Below are 20390 nucleotides of genomic sequence, written 5' to 3' on the forward strand. Positions count from 1 at the left end.
CGGTAGGATAAGGTTAGTTGCGGCACCTTCCGACTTCTTTAATTTTATCCAAATTTTCCGAGAAAAGATTTTTTTAAGAAAATAAAATTTTAGGGTTCTGGATTCCAAGTGACATTATAATATCATTTTCATTAGATAACAGATTTCGTTTAATTTTAATATAATAGCGATTTCATCTTATCTCAGCATCAAAAGGAATTTCTTTCGAATTGAACAATAAACAATACGTTCTTGTTTTGAACGTATTTATTACCATTTTCAATAGTATTTACAAAGAGAATATGCAGTCACGTAAGTTTTTGTTTGCAGTTAATCTATAATGTTATTTATTCATGTTTTTCGTTTGAATGTTCGAAACATATCTGTCAATCTATTAAACCATTAGTTCGTTTTCACCCATTTTGATAGAAAGCTTATCGGTATTGTTTCTTTCCGTTTTTGTTTACTCCGGACCATAAACAGAATAGATTGTTTTTTTCCATTTTTTTCTTTATTTTCGATACACTTTCTCTCTGTTTCAATGCAATCATAAAAACTAAAACTAAAAGTATTTGCACTCTCATTAAAAGTTTCTAAGAAAATTAGCTGCTTCTGCTAAAATCTCTTGCCATTCGAATAAACAAATAAATCTAGATTCCCCACAAGTATCATTGAGCCGAGGGCTGAACTGGTGTGGGTAACTTTGGAGCCACTGCAATGTCATGCAGCATTCTTTTACATAGGAATTATATCATTTCACCGTTGATGTGGAGCAAGATCGACTATTTACGACTATAAATATTATTTGCTGGTACGCTTAAAATAAAATCAAATCGTTTTCGTCGAAACGGTGGGAGAACTCAATTGCTGGCCCTCTGAATGGGGGCGTTTAGGAATGTTTAAGCAGATGACAATTATCCCCATTTATAAATATTTTTCCTCGTCCCTTGTTCTAGGAGCTCCAACAGTGATATCCACAACCAGACAAACCTTTGTGTTCACATGACTTCCAAAACACATTTCTACAGAAAAAAAACTCCAAATAATTAGCTTCAAACTAAGTTATCAGAACTTTTTATAAGCGAACAAAAATCCTTTCCGTCTTTTCCACTGCTGAAAAAGAGAATTGGGTCCGCTGCGGTCCCGCGGAACGGTTAACTAGAAAAATAAGCTATGATTCTACCACAATACAGTAAAAGAAATATCCCTCCCAATCGCATTTGGCAATTTCTGTGTGTCTCTATCAGCTGGGAAAATTATTCGAAAAATATCGCGTTGTATTCTCTTCGTGTTTTCTCTACTAACAGTGCTCAGCAAAGGATCATTTCATTAAACCATCGTTAAATAGTTGTGGTTCTAAGGTTGTGTTGCAGCAAGCTTAAATATATATAGAGTATCAACTCATTAATTTTAAGCAACTTTCTTTATAAGTTATTTAATTCATTCACTTTCGTCAGTTAAAACATGCGCTGTTGTTTTTCCTGGTTTCGGTTAGCAATAGATCCATTTTTTTGTTTATTTTTTCTTGTATTCTAGCTTTAATTATAGTTAATAATTTAATAACCATCGTTCCTTAGTGTTTCTAATGTTTCATATTCAGTAAATTTGCATTCCCCAACGTGTCGCCAGTTAATTAGTTATTAGTGTGTACTTTTTACAAGATGGACTGAATGTTTTGAAGACTACTTTCTCTTAGTTTTCGGCACGTGTTTTACGTTAGTCGTTCTCACCATCACTCATTCGCTCGTTCGCTCGCACTCAGCTTATTTCTCCACTCCAACGCCAGAAATCAGAACACTTCCGACGTTGGACTCAACTGTTTTCGATCTGCGATGCTTATCTCATATCACTATAGGTGGCAAAATAATGCGGCCATTTATAAAAAAAAATATATGTATTCGCTAATTTGTGTGATTAAAATTATCTCGAAATCGAGTTACGGCTCTAGGGCTCGTGTAGGTTTAGATATATACAGGAAATGAAACAACGATGAATTATAAGTAATACATATCTGTAAGAGAGTGGTGTCAACAATGCTGAGCAGCTAATCAAGGCATCGAAATTCAAATTTATGTTGCAAACATGCTTTTCCAAAAAAAAAAGTTGTAAAAGACTGAGCAAATTACATCCACATGTCAGCTCCTCTACTTGTCCAACGAAGAAATTTTGATACAAACAGGACATAATCTTGACGCATCTCAACGAGTCACAACCCCTGATGAAAAGGCTACAATTGATCCAGCTGTCCGAGGCTTTGCTAGCGAAGCAATGGAGAGGTTCAAACAAACCGAAACACATACACAGTGACGCGAAAAGAGAAAAATAATCAACAAACAGTCAACCATTCGCAAATTGTTATCCCAGTCGCGAGTAGAGGGGGTGGTTATCGGATGTTTTCTTCTTGTTCCACTATGGTCGATTCGACGTTCTTTTTTTCGGTCATGACGTCATTCGGTCGTTTGTAGGTTTGTAGGTTATGTCAATGTCGATTGCGTTCCTTATTTGCGTTCTAAAAATGCCCTGCCCAAATCAAATTTTCTATTCCATTGTAATGTGGCGTTTTCCACTTCACATTCCATCAGTTTCCAGTAGACATGATTACTTGCTAAGAGAATAGTACTTATGAGGATTATAATATTGATAATGTTTTTTTTTCCATAAAGTTTGCATGCTTGCTTCACTGCGTCCGATTTCAGTTAAACAGCTGTATAAATTTTGCTTTCTCGCATTTGACTGTTTTGGTGGCTTTTATTCCATACTATTGAAAGTTTGTTTACTCTACCAATGTTATGCCTCAATGAAAGAAGAAAATATTATGTTTTAAATATTTCGGTATAGGTATTCGCTGAAATTGTATCTGTTTGCATTTTGTTTATTCATATCATGTGTGTATGTAGAGAATGTTAGTGTATTTTTGTTTCTTCTTCTGTGTTTGTGTTATTAAATAGATACCTCACACCTCGCTGCTCAGCTGCTACTTCCTACGCTGTGTAGTTGTTTCATCTCATCACTATCGAGTTAGTAAAATACAGTTACGAAAACACACGTCTCTTTGGGTTGGGCGTGTGCGCTTAGCGACATTCCCAAACCTTCACCGTTGTGTCCACGCTACCCGATATTACGTACGGATGTGACTTATGCATATCTGTAAACAAAAATTCAAAAAATGACGATAATCCTCACCGGTCTATGCGAACCCCATTCTTACCGAGCGATGTGCAGAAATGTGAGTGAGCATATAGTGTCTTCATGCAGCGCTTGTTGCGTAGGTCCCAGACGCGTAACGTCTTGTCGTCGCTGGCGGAAATCATGTACTTACCGCCAGGATGAAACACTATGCCCCGCACCCAGTTGTCGTGACCATTGAGCGTGAAAAGACACAGTCCAGAGCTGACGTCCCAGATCTACGGCGAAAACGTAAGAAGGGCGATAAAAACATTATATGCATTATATTATATGGGTTCGATCGAGAATAAAATATAAAGCAACGAATGGGTTTTACCCGGATGGTCTTATCCCTTGATCCCGACGCGAGGAATGGTCCATGATGAGCTCCTTTTTTGTTGTCTGCTCCAGCTGCCTCGTTAATAGCTGCGGTGGCCGATTCTGGCGCCCAAGCGATGCACTCAACTGTGTTTTCATGCTCTCGCAGTTCAGCCTGCAAAATGAGACTTCAATGTAATAAACAGACAAACATTTTTTGTGTATGTGTTTGTAACAGTTTAAATGGTAAGATTTTTCATCGATGAAAGAAGACTCCTTCCTGAATAAGGATCAATTTCGAAACTCTTACTAGGTCAAGTAACGCAAAACATTTTATTTTGGGTGGTCCAAAATTTTCGTCAAGGTCCACGGTGAAAATCATCATCTCTTCGTTATAGAACACCAACGAAAAAACAGGAAATGAAATCAAACCGATCTCTGACGACCTATAGACCCGTATTACACGAAGATTGAACAACGGATCCGAATAATGTACTTTCTCACGCACATCCCCATTTCGAGGTTTAATAAAAAAAAATTTGAAGAAAATCTCGGTGAGAAACAGAAAGCAGAAATATCCTCATATATACACATTTGTTTAATGTTTACGGAGATACAGATCAACGGATTTGAGTAGGGATTCACGTGGATAATTTCTCGTGGATTCAATAATATTCAGCTGCCAAAGATATTGTATCAAACATAATCTTCAAAGGTCTGCCATCTTGAAGTTTTTTAAAAATACACTGAAGTCCCTTTTTACGCGTTTTTTTACACGCAGTTATTTTTTTCGCGGATTTATTATGCGAAATTCTAAAGTTACGCTTTTTTTACGTGTCACGCATTAACCGCTTAGAAATTAATGTGCTAATTGATGTGACGAAACAAGTTTGTATCACTCATTAGTAGCTGAGAAATAAAAGGAGAAACAGATATCATGATTGTAGCATGCATAAAAAAATCAGTTAATCAATTGTTAGAATATGGGTTGCATTTAAAACTAATAATTCAATGTTTGTTAGATTTCTACACGGATTTTGAAATTTACCCGGTTTATTTTTACGCGGATTTTGGAATTTACGCGGTTTTTGTTTATGCGACACGTATTCCCCGCGTAAAAAGCGACTCTGCCTCTGTGTATTAGGAAATGATCGAGCTAGGTTAATACTACTTTGCAATTGAACATCATTTGGAGGTAAATACCATTCGAAGTTTAAATAAATTACATAAAATTAAATTTTTAGGACAAAATTAACAGCGCGAAGAAGGAGCAAGTATATCTACAGGCAAACCTTTTTTTTTGTGCGGGGGATAGGGACCGCATAAAAAAATCGTGCAAAACTTCACCAGTAGCTTTAAAAAACCGTGTTCGGTGCACATTTTGAAAAAACTTTTTTTGTGCGGTAGATAGGTACCGCATAAAAAAAAATTCCCACAAGAGAATAACTCAAATCCACGCCACTCACCGTTCAATTTCCTTTTGTTTCCCTGCTTTGCGATGGGACAGTTTGCCTCTTCGGTTGCGCGTGGCTGTTTTGTGCTTTTAGTTGCATGCCGAAACGTGATGCTGTTAGATATCATGTCATGCAAAAACTTAGAGCATTTGATGGGATGAGGGGAATGATTTCAGAAAGGATAATTGAGACGCAAATATGCTATTTTCGCACTGAAATGCATATCGAAAAAAAACTAAATGGACGATAACTTCGTCAAATATGCTTTGTTTCATATACCGCACAAGAACAGGAAACCGCAAAAAAAATCGCACAAAAACAGGTTTTACTGTATTTTCCAAATTTCATTGTCCATTTCTATCTTCAATCTCATCCAAATCGCTCCCTTAGCTCCAATAATGCAATGTGTGGCGCCTACACAAATAGAAACAGCAGAAAAACTCGAAGTATAACATGAAATGCAACGAATATCAAGAAAACAAACGAAGCATTCAAACCGATTTCTACCCATATTATAATCATTCCAATTCCAACTACCATTCGTGTTAGACCGCGAAAATAAATAACGCGTTTAAGAAGTTATTCTAAAGTGTGTTTTGTTTCCTCCATACAAGCCACATCTAATGGTCTTCCTGAAGTGCCATATTATACAGATTCCTGAGCTATCATCCAGGTATCCTTCAGCCGAAGGAACCGCCATCTTCCTTAAAGGTGTGATTCACCAATAAATGAATTCATGACAAATTAAAACCACAAGCAAAAGACTAAATGACTTCAGCGATCTTATTGATCTTATTGAAATTAAAAAAAAAATACGAACTTAGCAAAATCCGGTTTAGCCATAAAACCAGCGAATCATATATATTTTCGCTAAATTTTCATAAAAGTTCCACGAATCATTCAGTAATTGATCTACTGTAGCGAAATTTTACCGTCTTTTCCGTATAATAATGAAGCCAATCTTTTATAGAAATAAAAATGGAAGGTCAAATGTTTCGGTAAGCGCAAAACCCGAGGAAGGAATGGTTCGATTTGAGCCGTCTTTATTTTGTTGTATTCGTCTCCTCCCGTAGATCTATAGAGCGGAGAGAGAATCGGAAAATTTTAGGAAAATTCTGAACGAATGTTGGAAAAATTCGGAAAATTGAATTCCCATATGTTCTAAAACTTACACCATGATAAGCATTGTTAGTCCATTCGATGTTTGCGCTACCGAAATTGATCTCTGTTCGAAAGAAGAAATCAATTTTCAGTCGAAATAAGGCACTCTATATCTTCTATTTATATAAATACAAATAAATGTGTTAGTAAGCGCGAAACTCGAGGAAGGGACATTCGTGCTGTCTTTATTTTGTTGTATTCGTCTCTGCCCGTAGATCAACTTTATGGTGAGAACAAAATTTGATATTTTTGAAAAGCTTTGTGATAAAATAGAGCAATCCCACCCTAAATCAGCTAAAAAACAGCAAATTTTGACGCGACCCTCTGCGATTTTATTAAAACTTGGTACTTATGATGGAAGCAAAAAAAGAGATATACACGCATAAAAAACGGACAAAAACATTTTTTTTTGACTCGGATTCGATTATATACAGCCATTCATTGGTGGCTTGAAGCGACTAAATATGTAAACAAGGTAGGTATCGAGTTATGGAGAAAAGAATGCTTGTAAATTCGATCGAAGGTACCATGAAACCCATCGACTTAGGAAACATATCGAGACACAAAACATCGAGTTAGGGAGAGTTGACTGTAATTTATTTAATCCTTGTATATGGTTGTGTGTATAGGTAAATATTTCCTTTCGTAGCTCGTCGATAAGTTACTCGTTATTGACGGTACGGGTAGGTAAGTTCACAAATAACAAATGCATAACAATGCATAACAAATGTATGGGAAAATGGAAATGCTTCTAGTTTTCATCAATTTGAATCATTTACACACCAGGGGATTGGAATGTATAGAATATATCAAACAAATCTTAGGGAAATTCCAATTCGTTTTGTATGTAAATCGCCAAAATCCGTTCGCGGCGAAAATAGTTATTAATGTTAACTTTATTTCATGGAAACGTGACCTGTTTTCTGATTTGAGGCCCTTAATGCAAGACGTAGTCCTACATCAAAAAAATAGGGGTCTGATATTTTAAGATAAGGAACAAAACTACCACCATTCACGAAAGTCTGAGAACCGCTAGGTATATCGGTTTGACATGGAATGGCTGAATGAGTTGCGTAGTGTAGGGGGCAGAGGGAGCGATCCCTTCTTCAGCAGTTTGTGATTATAATTCTCTGTTATTTGTCCTTCTGATGTACTACGTGAAGTAGGTCTAACTCAGAACAATTTTCAGCTAAAATATAATATCTTGGCAACGTTGAGACCAGACTTAATGCACTGGTAATTTTTGTTGTTGCTAAAAAGAGCAGTCTGGTTGTAAACCATTCAAAGGGCTTGTTTAAAAATATGAAAATAGTTTTTGCAGTTTTTGAGAAATAAATTATCAAAGATTTCTCTTACTAAAATCGATACGCCCTTTTCAAAAGTTACGCTTGAGTCAAAAAATTCCCAATTGATGTGAAAAACTCATATTTCCTCCAACCCAAACAGAATACACACTTTCATTGGAATCAAAAATACAAGTTTTAAAAATTTGCATTTTTAGGACGATCTTATTTGGAATTGCTGATTTGAAAAATATGTTTTCTCGAGGTCTGCAAAGTAGGCCTCCGTTGCGGCGATGACCTCCTCATTCGACTCAAATTTCCGCCCGGCGAGTGACTTTTTCTAGTTTGGAAACAAAAAATAGTCGCACGGGGCCAAATCTGGAGAAAACGGTGGATGGGGCAGTAGTTCGTAGTGCAATTCGACCAATTTGGCCGTGGCGACGGCGGAACTTTTTTTTCCATTTTTCTAAAATTTTTCTAAAAATTTTTTTTTGTCGAGTGTATATAGTCTATATAGAGACTATATCTCCATATCTATGAATATTGAATGAAATCTGAAGAGATGCTGCCATCCAAATAAACGAAACGAGGCGCGAAATCCGTCTGATATGAAATAAAACTATTCAGTTTTTTTTTGTGACTTAACCATTACAAAAAAAACTCTACAAACAAGACCCACTTTTACCTACAGCCCCGTGGTCATCAAAGCGTTTTCCATTCATGAACTCACCTTGCATTCCTTTGAGTTCGTCTGCCAAACGCGAACCGAGTGGTCATTTGAGCAGGACGCCATCAGTGAACCGTCAACGTTAACTCGCACCATCCGGACCCACTCCCGGTGGCCGGTGAAGGTTTTAACGCAATACCCGGTCGCCACTTCCCACATCTTGATCGTTTTATCTCGGGAGGCGGAAAGCAGATAGTCACCGGCCGGTACGAAGGAAACTGAGGACACATTGTGGTCGTGTCCGTGCATAGTTTTGACACACTCGTACGTTTGCTGGAAATCCCACAGCTTGATCGACAGGTCGGAGCTGCAGGATGCTGTGTTGGGAAAAGGAGCAGAGAGACAGTTTAGCCGGATAATAAAATAAAATGTCATGTATATCTTATACCGAGCATTTTTCCTTGTACATCAAATGCAAGATCTTGCACGGAGTCTGTGTGACCTTTGAGCGTCCGCTCGTATTCACCGGTCTCGAAATCCCATATTTTGATAGTCGCATCTTCCGATGCCGATACCATCATACTGAAGACGGGATGGAACACCACTCGGGTCACTGTAGCCCGGTGGCCTGCCAGAGCAAACTTCTCCGGTGGTCGCGGTATCCAATCGGTGGGCGTACGTTTTGCCTTTGTGGGTGCACCCTCGATTACTTCCTTTTCCGCTTCCGAAAGCTTGGCCTCGAGCTCCATTACCTTCTTCTGCAACCGTATCACTGAGGTCCATTTCTTCTCCAGCAGGCCACCGTACTTTCGTTCGATTTCGTTCGGCATGTCTGCCTCTTTTCTAAATGCCTCGAGAGCGTCTGTGTAGCCATTACTTCCCAGATAGTCGGCGATCGCTTGGTTACTGCAAGTAGCGGAAAGGGTAAAAGCAAAAAAATGGTCGTTAAATAAATGAAGATATACGTATAATAGAGCTTATTCCAGAGGGGTACGAATGATATACTTTACAATTGATGATGAAGGTTCTTGCTCCGTTGACGTGCGTCATTGCCGACATTGCCCAGACTTGATGTCTAGTTGAATCTCAACGCTTCTATACTATACCTATCCGTGATTTATTGCAAAATTCTTGCACGTAATCGTTAGTGAAGGATAGTACAACGGATTTGTGCTGTTTGACCTCAACATCAACCGTAATCCTACTGAGGGCTAGCAGTTTTAAGAATATGACTTATTGAGAGACAAACCGAGTAAACAGTTATGCATAATAGGAGTTCATTAACTATTAACTATAAATAAGATTATTGTTTGAATTGACAAACAATGAGCCGAGTTAGAAGAAAACAGATCACTTCCCTATCCGCCAAGTCAATCGCTTGAAATTAATTCGAGAAGGAAGGGCAAATCCGAAGTAAACAATGGTCGAATGAACTGCAAGCAGGTGGAAAATTAAAATCCGTCACAGTCAAGGGCTTTGGCGGCATGCAAAACCCGTTTAGTGAATAAAGCAATTAAAAATCCTAACCTAACCCTATGAGCGCCATCTGACCACCACAGGGACACTTTCTTGCGTAATAGCTGTTACCGATTCGAGCGGAATATCCTTGAAGTGATTGCAACAAAACAAAAATGCAACACAAACAGCCGGAAATCCCTCGCGGTTTTGTTTATGATGCATGGCACCCTTCTCGCCCGGGGTTCGAACGACCATCAAAAGTGTATTTCGGTCACCAGAATGAAGCTAGCCGAGCGATGAAACACAAATCACGTTCGATGATTCTCGATCGTCGTATCGATTTTCTGCGAGGAAATTGAAAGGTTGCAGCATTAAAAAAGAAAGATAAGTGCAAAGGGTAGCGCGCAAATCGAAAGTATGAAATACCCAAGCTGACAAGTTTTTTTGCTCCATCCCCACTTCTTCGCCACCTTATCACGGATAGGACACTTTTTGCCAATAAATAAGCCGGTGTTAACGAACGCAGGTTACGGCATCAATGATCGCCTTCGATTATTAGCCAAGTGAACGATATTCTCGGATGTAAAGTGAAGCATAACCAGAGTTGCTTGGCGCGTGCAAGTGTACCGCCAATACTTTGGTATTTCCTATACGGAGGTAAAGATTGAACTCGAAAAAAAAATCGATTATGGGAATCTCGTTAGAGTGAAAATTTGCGTTTCGATTTTAAACTTATGGATGTATCGGGTATAGCTTACGTGTTTTTACGTGCCTTACTTCACAACATAGTCCAATGCTAGATTTTTTTTACCGATAACGCCTTATAAATTTTCTTGGATCATGATTCTAGAAGTTACAAAAGCTGCAATTTTTAATCCGCAACTACAGAATGCTAGCAAAACGAGTTACTTTTTCGGAATCTTCAATACCTTTTTGTCCGATATACCGGGGCTCTGAAGTACTTGAAGTCCTGAAGTACTTCAGAGCCCCGGTATATCGTACCTTGAAGTACTCTCCAACGTCCATAGCGACGCAGTCGTGTTTCACCAGCAAATTCTTGGAACCGTTTCAGAACATCACACACCGTGGGTTTGGGTGGGTCAACAGGTTCAGCTAATTCAGGTGTGAATAGTCTGGTATTTTCAATGTAAGCATGCAAAATCGATCCGAAACGCGTTGGTTTCGATTACGCCATAAACATAAAACATAGACTTATCCTGACAACAGAGGCTCAAGTTTCAGTTAGGATTGTGGATAGCTGATGCTAACCTACTTCTATGGAAAATGTTTTATATTTTTCTTAGTTATCTGTAAAAATCAATAATATTTATGGCATTTCGCAATGCTTGTGTAGTTTTCTTCGAGGTACTTCGAGGAAATACGAGGATTTTAGAGGAACTTATATTTCATATTTAGTTTTTACACGTCACTGTTTTAAAATGGTATCGTATCTTTAAATCGTTTATCAATGGGCTACTTGAGAAATCAATCATAAGAACTCTCCTATGATTGATCGAACTGGTGATATATTTTACAATACCTGACGCAAAACTTTCACCGTATTTTGCACGACGGCGGAGTTAATCAATATGGTAGCTGAGATGATGTGAATATTTTCGAGCGTTTATGACGTGCTAGCAAAAATAATACACTATGTTGGTCTGTAGTCAGTGTCCATGTGAATATAGTTGTGCACTTTTGTTTAGATTCTACAGCACATCGTCTTTCTTATCGGTGTTCCGTCGCCGCGTTCAAACAAATACGACAGATTATACGCGCGATCAATTACGAAATATTTCATCGGTTCGTGTTCTCTAGGATGCTTGATCCTCAAGTCGCCCATTGATATCCTCCTCTTTCGCGATTTGCTAAATATCTTAAAAGATATAATACGAGAAAAATCCATGAACTTATCGTCGATCTGAATCCTTATAGCAGAGCTCATTAAAACTAGAAACTACGGGCGAAGAATAATGAAATATATCGCCGATTCGATTTAGTAGAGCTTGAGCCTGGGTAGTTTGCACACTTCGTAGGTGCTCTTCGTGATTGATCTGAACCAGCGAAATTGTACAAAGAACACACCGAATGACGCTTGGGAGTAGCAAATCATTCTCATTGTGTAAGTTTCGGTGAATTGAGCTTTAAATAGTTAATAACCACACCGGCAACGTCCTTACTGTCACTGTCACCATTATTCATTTCGTTCTTTGAATAATAACCATGGATAACAGCTATTACCACCATCCTCCTTAGGGATACTATAGAGATCCGTCATTCGCAGGCGGAGTTATATCGCCGATTCGATTCATTAGAGAGGAGTTATTTCAATTCTCGTCTCAGGTAGCCCGTTGATTACCTCCGCCTTTGCTATTCGTAAAATACGATATGTATAGCACTACGCGCGAAAAGTCACATAATATATAGCTCGATTGTGTCACATTTACCCGAAACCCACTCACCCGAATGACATTTACCCGAAAGACATTCACCCGAATTCCACTCACCCGAATGTAACAAATACCCGAATGTAACAAATACCCGAAAGCGGCAAATACGTAAGTACCATTTTTTCTTATCTATTCTATTCACATTTTCATTAAAAAAAATTATGTTAAAGTTACCTGTTTAATTTTCGGAATATTTCATAACCCATGCTTATTTCTGAATGATCTCTTGGTCTTAAAGAGCAATACGGAAAGGAAAAAAGACAGCATTTCAATTGTGCCTACACTAATTTCTAAAAATAACACAGCGAAGTCTTCAACATCTTTTTCGAATTTCGTCATTACAATTTCTCAGTTTACTTCGTAACTTCCTAACAGCAGATTCGACAAAACTCATAAACTGATTTGTCGGAATTTTTCCTTCTTCATTCGGGTAAACATCCCATTCGGGTAAATGTCGCATTCGGGTACATGTTCATTCGGGTATATGTTGCATTCGGGTGTTTGTTACATTCGGGTATGCGTTACATTCGGGTAAATATGTGCATCGGGTAAACGTGTTTCGGGTGAATGGGACACAACCATATAGCTCACCATAAGGGAATTTTCTTGATTATACATTTACAATTCTCAGGTCACCTATTGATTACCTCCGCCGTCATGATTTGAAAAATACGATGAAAATTTCGTGCCAGGAATCGTCAAATATTGCGTCAGTTAGATTTATCGTAGATGAGTTCTTTTCAGGTAGTCCATTGATAAGTGATTAAAAAGTACGATATCATCAAAAACCAGTTCAGTCTGTTGTTCTATAAACTCCGTCGCCACCATTTGAAAATAACGATAGAAATAACGCGCGTGGAACCACGAAATATTTCGACGATTCGATTTATTATGTAGATGGTGTTCACTTGGATGTCTTCTTTGGTAGCCCATGAATAACCGTCGCCGTCGCGGTTTGAAAAATACAATGGGAACGAATATTACTTTGAATTTATTATGTCGACGACTCTGGTTGCAACATTATTCTCGCGCACCAACATCATCGAATAGGTTTCGTGTGCTGTAGTTGTTTCTTTTTGTCGGTTTTTGACGTAGGATGACGTTTTTTGGGAACATATTGAGGTGTACAATAAAAACTTAAAATCGGTTGCGTTACGAAGGACTATCCAATTTTGAGCACTTTTTGCTCCGTCATTTCTTGATAGTTTTACGAGATTTTAGAGTTTTTACATTGTAATATAGAAAATTACAAATTTTCAGTAGTTAATTTTTTGATATTACTTTGAAATAAGAGCTTCTGATTTCCCCTATATTTTGTTTTGTATATTACAGTTTTTCGAAAGGTTGCGGTCAATGACGAACAACTACTGCAATGACGAAGCCCTACTTTTACATACAACTTCGAATCAATCACGCGTAAATCACTCTCTGGAAATGCAAATGTAATGTTTGTTCTACTGACACTGGGGAGAAAGGAAAATTTGACACTATATTGACATAATGCAACGGACGAAAGTATAAAAACTAGAGGCGGATTATATCTGTTGTTATATCAGATAGACGTAGGACTATCGTTGGTTTAGTGATCATTAGTTTTAAGTTGCATCTGAATCAAATTTCGATGAATGAACGAATGGATATTCTGAAAGTTTGCTGAACGTTCTTCTTGTGTGTGAGTGGATGAGTATATGTATTGAATTATTATTTACACAGGGAAATACATAAAATTCAACTCTTTTGAACTAGTTGGTGGTCCTGAAAACGATCGATGGGCTTGCGTAGCTTTGTAGAAGCAACGGAAAATAGTTGATACATTCTTGTAAGGACCGGTAGCAAAATAGAAACAGGATTGGTCAGGGAGAACACATCGCTTTAGCCGGCAGCGAGAACATGCTCCAACCACTGCACAATCATAACTAAGGGGTTTTCCGAGCTGGCATTTGTTTATATAAAGATTTTTGTGATTTCAATAGTCTGATTTAAAGCAGCTCGGGTAATATGATATTTCGGGTAGTAGGTAGCGAGCATACAACTCTAAGACATTTTATCTTCCGAATGAAGTGATTGTCATACCAATTCGTTTAGCCGGCCATGAGATATAACCGCTCAAAATCTTGCACCTCTAACGTAATGATCTCGTCTTCGAATCTTTGAACTTACACCGCAGTGCATAAATGATAGATTTTCTAAGTGTTCTTTCTAAGGACTAGATGTGATAAAATTTGAAGTTTGAAGCATCCATAATGCTGAGAACAACGCTCGCGACGCATGCACAGTGCAGTACGCGCATAGAAATAATCAAGCATCTATCCAGCTTGAAAATATGAAATAGTTTTGTCATTTATCCAGTTTGTATACTGTTTGTATACGCACAAGTGCAAGTATGTTTACTAAATCAATTATCGATTGTTTGTTCCATTGTGCATTTGTTAACACCGATGCATGAAAATCGGAGAATGCCGAGTTTCTCGTACTTACGTTGGAATATCTGCGGCATATTCCAGTTTCCAAGCAAAACCGGCAACCATAGATCCATCTCAGGGTCTTCAAAAATTTCTTCTAGTCAAATTTCGTTTTATAGAATAATATCGGAAGTAGTAAACACGTGAATTTTATAAACTAAAATCGTAGTCCTCGTCAACGGTCGTGACTAAGTTTTGGAGCCAGTTTGGAGTCCAACGATGAATTCTGAATTGGCGAACCCTGTATAAATTGTTGTTTAAATATCTAGAATCAACTACTAAGGTTGTCTTTCTCTGAATCAGCAATTCAGGACGAATTACATCAAGAATCAAGAGCACATCATGTAATGCTAGTGCCTTCTTAAGATTTTAAATCAACCGTTTTCCAAGTTAGTCGGAGGGATCTATCGATCAGAGTCGAACCACAGTCTCAATTGATTTCAGATTAAGGTAATTATTAAATTGCCCCCTTTGAACGTTCTGCTCCTTGTACTGATCCAATCACTCAACCCAAGCGGCGGCAATTTACAAAAATGCAAAGAACAGCAGAACAAGGGTAAACAAAAATCGGGCACTTTGAAAAACGATAAGTTCGCCGTACCGAGAGTAAATCAGTCAGTAGCTCAGTAGTACACTTTACAGGTGATTTAGATCAGAGTGCTACTGATACGTGATCTTCAAGTGCAACCACCGACGATCGTACCCTGCGCTGTTCCGATAATTCGTGACCGAAGCATGTCTGCAATTTAAAATTTAAAAAAAATAGAATTTGCAACAACTGTCGGCAGTCGGCAGCACAACGCCAGAAGAGATCGTTGAACCACGATTTTTCGCACTTGGACCTTGGACAATCATGGAGCCTACGGAACCGGTTGCCAGAGAGCTGCCAGAGACTGGCAATTCATCAGAACCACTCGAAAGCTCGGAACCAGAATCGATAGAACTATTAGATCCCGCCGCGGCAGCAACAGCAGCCTCGGTGAGCGGTTTGAAGAGCATGTTGTGTTCAATGATTGCCGACTTGCGCCGGCAGAAAATTGCGCAAATTTTTGGCTGATGATTGTCGCGCTCGGCATTACACGCTGCTGCTGCCGGGCTGATTTTCACATACTCATTTATTTTCGCATATTAAGATATAAACGTTCCCCAGAAGAAAACAAGTTTTCCCCCCGGTTTCGGAAAGGTGTGCTGTTAATGCGCAAGTCCACCCGAACCTAGGCTCGGACTCTGGTATAGACGATTAAATTGGAAACATTGAAATTGAAAGCGCGGGGGTTCTTAGGCGATGGAATTAGTTCCGCTAATTCAAAGGTCACCTCCGGGGAAACGTTTAATTGGAAGGGGGTGGGAACTAAAGAAGTTAATAGAATTGTTCGTAGATGTTTATCGGATATCGAATTAAGTTTGTTCACATTGACTGAAATAAACTACTTCTAATATGTTGTTGAGATAACCCTTGAAACCAATTTTGCAACCATCATGTGAGGGATGTACCTGAAAAAGTATATTTTGTTATGTCAAATAAACATAAATAAGCTGCGAAGATACAGGTTTGATAGAAAGCATTTCTACCTATTTTCCTTTTTTGCATCTTTCCCATGATTCCAAATTCATCAACAACATTCAAGTTGCGATAATAATATTAATTCATCATCTTAGAATTTCTTGTTAGAATTTCTGGTTATCGAGAAATGTCGCAACCAATAAAAAAGTACCAGATGTCTTGATAATGACTGCCAGGACAGAACATTTGCGAGTGGAAACTAAGTTAAGGACCTGGCATATCCTTCTAGAATCGCCACGCCTGAAGTATTTCACTGTTTACGCTTACTTATTGTATAGTAGATGTTTCCTAAGCTTCTCAACATGAATGTATAGTTGATGAAATCATTTTTATACAGCAATTTCACGAAAAAAAAGATCTACTCTTTATTCAAAACTAGAGTGGTCTGAAAAATCAACTATTTTGCCAATATGAATTTTTGAAAAATCGTAACTTTTGAACCGCTCAACCGATCTGTGGTTTCTTAAATACGAATGGAAGTTATATTAATAGACTTTTCCGAAAAAAAAACATTATTTTGAGGATCTTTGGAGGAAAAGTTTGAAAACAAATGTTTTTATGATTCCTGAGGTGTCGAGACCAAAGAGACTTTTGTTTTTTACATAATCTGTCAAAAATTTAGCAAGGCATGTATTTCGATTGTTGATACATGTTCGTTTCTGAATTTTTGATATGTTATGTAGAAAAATTTCATCTCCCGGAAAAAATATATAAAAAGCCAGGATTTCTTTGGTCTAGACATCTCAAAAATAACGAAAAAACACTTTTTCTTCATTTATTCTGGAAGTAACAATGAAGGTTCATTTCGCAATTTTTCTTAGAGAAAAATGTGATGTGGAGATATCGAAAGTTTGAAAGTTACAGTTAAACCCTCTTAAAGCCAAAAAGAAGAAGAAGAAAGTTACAGTTTTTGAAAAAAATATTATATCTTTCGAAATAAGTTTAGCTCGGCTGTCGCTCGTTCGAAATGCATATGCACTGCTCGTGTGTTCTACGGACATTGAGAAAAGGATAAGTATAGCAATATAGGCGCTGTTCTACCCATAAGCTACTCGTATACTTTTGTTGTGCCAAAAGTGCTTTTAGTCGTGCTTTTAGTCACCCTAGAGACTAATGAACCCTCCCAATTAAACGTCTCTATAATTCATCTCATCATCACTTGTTTATACAGTCTCGCTCTAGTTAGCGAGCAGGCAACAGTTTTCCTTGATTCGGATGCCAAACACAGCGGCCAAGTGGCTACGATGGCTAGAAATGTCTATTTAAAATGTCTATATAATCGAATATGGATTATTCGTTGAGAAACTCCGCAAAAACCGATTCATTCAGATAATTCACTTTCAATATTCGAATAATCGAGAAAATATTTGTTTTTCGTAATAATAATGAACAGGCATTGGATAACAAAAAAAATATGATGTCATAATTTTCGAAGTAACATTAAATTTAATTTTGAAAACAAAAATCGAAGGACAGAATAATAGTTTTTTCATTAAATCATTTTTCAGCAAGTTGACAAATTTATCAATTCATGATTTCTGCGAACGACTACAAAAGAACCGAATTTTGAATTATAATTTCGGATATTCTATTTTTACAATCAATCGAACGATTATCCTACATTTCTGGCCGAGGTCCCATCTTATAATCGTCTTCTGCCCAGTCCTAGGTGTGCACGGAACGTGAAATAGCGGTATCATGATGGCCCTCCTGCCAGATAGTGGGGTTGAAAAGCAAACAACGTGCGATACCAAAGAAAATATTGAGAATCAGGACATGTTGTAAAGACTTTAAACCAGACTAAATAAATAAATAAACGCAGTGGCCAAGAATCAAAACATGAGGGTCGATAGTGTGTTGTGAATAAAAGATGTCACACACTGTGATGCGATGATGTTCGAGGCCATCTGGTGGAGATTACTTGTGTATTTTGACGTAGGACTACGTCTTCCATTTCGGTACCGGGGTGTAAGTTCTCGATAACGAGAGTGACGCTTGGAGTGCAAGGTTTTCAACATTAATATCTCTTTGCCGGCTGAACGGAGAGGTATGATAATCACTTCATTCGAAAAACAAAGTGTCCAAGAGTTATATTATTGTTAATTATTGACAAGAAAACTTGTTTCAATAGCTTAAAAATTGCTTTGCAAACAGGCAATTGAAATCACACAAATCTGTAAACACTCAGTTTTTTTTGCGCGGTTTTTTTTACGTGGATTTTATAATTAACGCGGTAAAAAAGACCAGTGCAATATCACATCTCCCCCTCAGCTCACATTTTCCACTTAAGTTGCCTCAGAGCATATTACGGTAATTAGTGTTTGAAACGGAACTTAGGGCTTATGAAAGAAATTAGTGCCGCACCTTATCACGATTCTTAAGTGGATTTTAGGTGTAGGTAACAACAACGGGACGGGGTTTTTACGGGCAGCGATTCGTGAATGGATTTCCCTGTCTGCTTAGCTCTGGACGTTCCAACAGTGGCTGTAGAGTGTACAAATCACAAGAGAGTCTTCTAGCAACAGCAGATGACCTCATTCGTGAGGAAAACTGAACTATAGCTACCAGTAACCAACGAAATTGCAGGAAAAAACTACGGGTTTTCGGAAGAGAGTAACACTCAACTTTTTACTTCCGTTCTACGTAGGGATAGTCCCATTTGATATCTATCATTAGGTGACATGGTTTTTTTACGCGGATTTTCCAATTAACGCGGTTTTTCCAATTAACGCGGTTTTTTTACGCAGTTTTTTCACTAGGTACGTATCCTCCGCGTAAAAAAAATCTGGGTGTATAAAGGAATGCCTGCTCGGAAATCCACTCAGTTATGATCGGCCAAAAACTTACAAGAGAGTTGGTTTTCATCTTTTAATTTGCTTTCATCCAGGCTAGAAAATTTAGAGTCTCTATAGTACAAAAAAGAAGAACATGATTGAGCTTGTTTTTGGACCACACAAGAAATCGCATAAAAAAATTGTAAAAAACTTCACGAGTAGCTTTGAAACATGGTGTTCGCTACTTTAGTTTTCCTGCTATACGTTGGGACATGTCGTCCTTCCGGTTGCGCGTCGGAACTTGATATGCTTTTGGCTGGATGTCGGAACTTGTGGTTATTAGAAAGCACAATATATTGCGTTTGATGGAATGACGGGAGTGATTTAGTACAAAATTTGGATGCATAATTGTTCTATTCGTACTGCCAGCTGTGAACAAAGTACAATTTACGTATTGAGAAGAATCTTATCGCAATGGTTCATGAACGTGAAGGCCTTAAAACAAACAAAACAAAGCATGATACTGGTATTTGGCTGATTCGATAGCTATGTAGTGCGACGGAATCAAAAATCGAAAATAAAACAAAATTTCCGATAACTTCGTCAAATGTGTCGCTTTTCACACACCGCACAAAATCAGGTGTCTACAGATTATTGAGTTGAATTAAGGGAATTGAAAATAGTGATATCATTGCTTTAATACAAGAACGACTCAGTACACGCTCCGAAAAGTAACTTTGTAGTCATTTTTTAAGGACCATCATTTACTTTTTAAAAATCTAACAAAGAGAAAAAGCATTTTTAATGGAACTAACACTGGTGAATAGTACGGCCACAATCAATATGTTTTAACAGAGTTTTGAAGGGAAACCCAACCGGATGAGAGAACAGACACGATAAGGGAATTTTCGACATGACAACGCCAGACTACATGTTCATGGATTTGTCAAGAGAACTGAGAGGGTCTACTGCACTTACCATTTTTCCTAGACATTGCTGCCCAGTTTATTATTTGTCCGGCGCTTTTGAATGGCCAAAATAGGTTTAATAACTATAAATTTCAAAAATAGGTTTAATAACCGGATAACTTCGGAACAGCCAGACTACTTCCAGCGTGGATTCCATGTATTTGTTAAGGTTGTAACTTTCGATGGAGCATTATTCGAATATAGTAGCACTGTCTTTTATGTTTCAAACGAATGTCTTTTGGCATCTTTTTGGCGGTCTTTTTTGTTGAATCTAGGAGGTTTTTCCACCAATCGATTTAGAAGCTTCCTAATAATAATGTGTTGCAAAAATATTTTTTTTAATTTGTGAAAATACCTTCTGACTTTCAAATTTCTATACATTTGTGGTTCGGACGCTCATATGTCGAGCTACGCTGCGAAACAGTATCCGTGCAACAGATATAATCGTTGGGTTTTCGAAATTTATGTGTCAATTTGAAATTCATGACAGCGATTAGTCAGAAGCATATGCTATCTAGTGTGCTTACCAAGCAACTGCACTGTACATGGAAGTAATAATAAAAACAATTCAATATCATATGCTGTCGCTGTTAATGGTGAACTGCGATTTTGGCGTATTTCCCAAAGATATTTAAAACCAACATGCAAAAACATGTAATCTTACGTCAACTATGAAGTCGTGTCTCA

At 37.9% G+C, this 20390-nt stretch overlaps 1 protein-coding gene across 6 annotated transcripts in view; it reads right to left on the bottom strand.

The window, feature by feature from the left end:
- Positions 1-228: 228 nt before the first annotated feature.
- The window catches only part of LOC129764463 (lissencephaly-1 homolog), a 136940-nt gene continuing 116778 nt past the window's right edge, over positions 229-20390 (bottom strand). For all 6 annotated transcript variants that reach the window (XM_055763554.1, XM_055763557.1, XM_055763559.1 and 3 more), the window contains 5 exons: positions 8476-8933; positions 8091-8404; positions 3482-3637; positions 3188-3383; positions 229-3124 (listed from right to left, as the gene is read on the bottom strand). In XM_055763554.1, the coding sequence (XP_055619529.1) occupies positions 3051-3124; positions 3188-3383; positions 3482-3637; positions 8091-8404; positions 8476-8933 (1198 nt within the window). In that variant the 3' untranslated portion in view covers positions 229-3050. The remainder of the gene's footprint in view (positions 3125-3187; positions 3384-3481; positions 3638-8090; positions 8405-8475; positions 8934-20390) is intronic.

This window comes from Toxorhynchites rutilus, chromosome 2 (assembly GCF_029784135.1).
Source record: "Toxorhynchites rutilus septentrionalis strain SRP chromosome 2, ASM2978413v1, whole genome shotgun sequence".
NCBI lineage: Eukaryota > Metazoa > Arthropoda > Insecta > Diptera > Culicidae > Toxorhynchites > Toxorhynchites rutilus.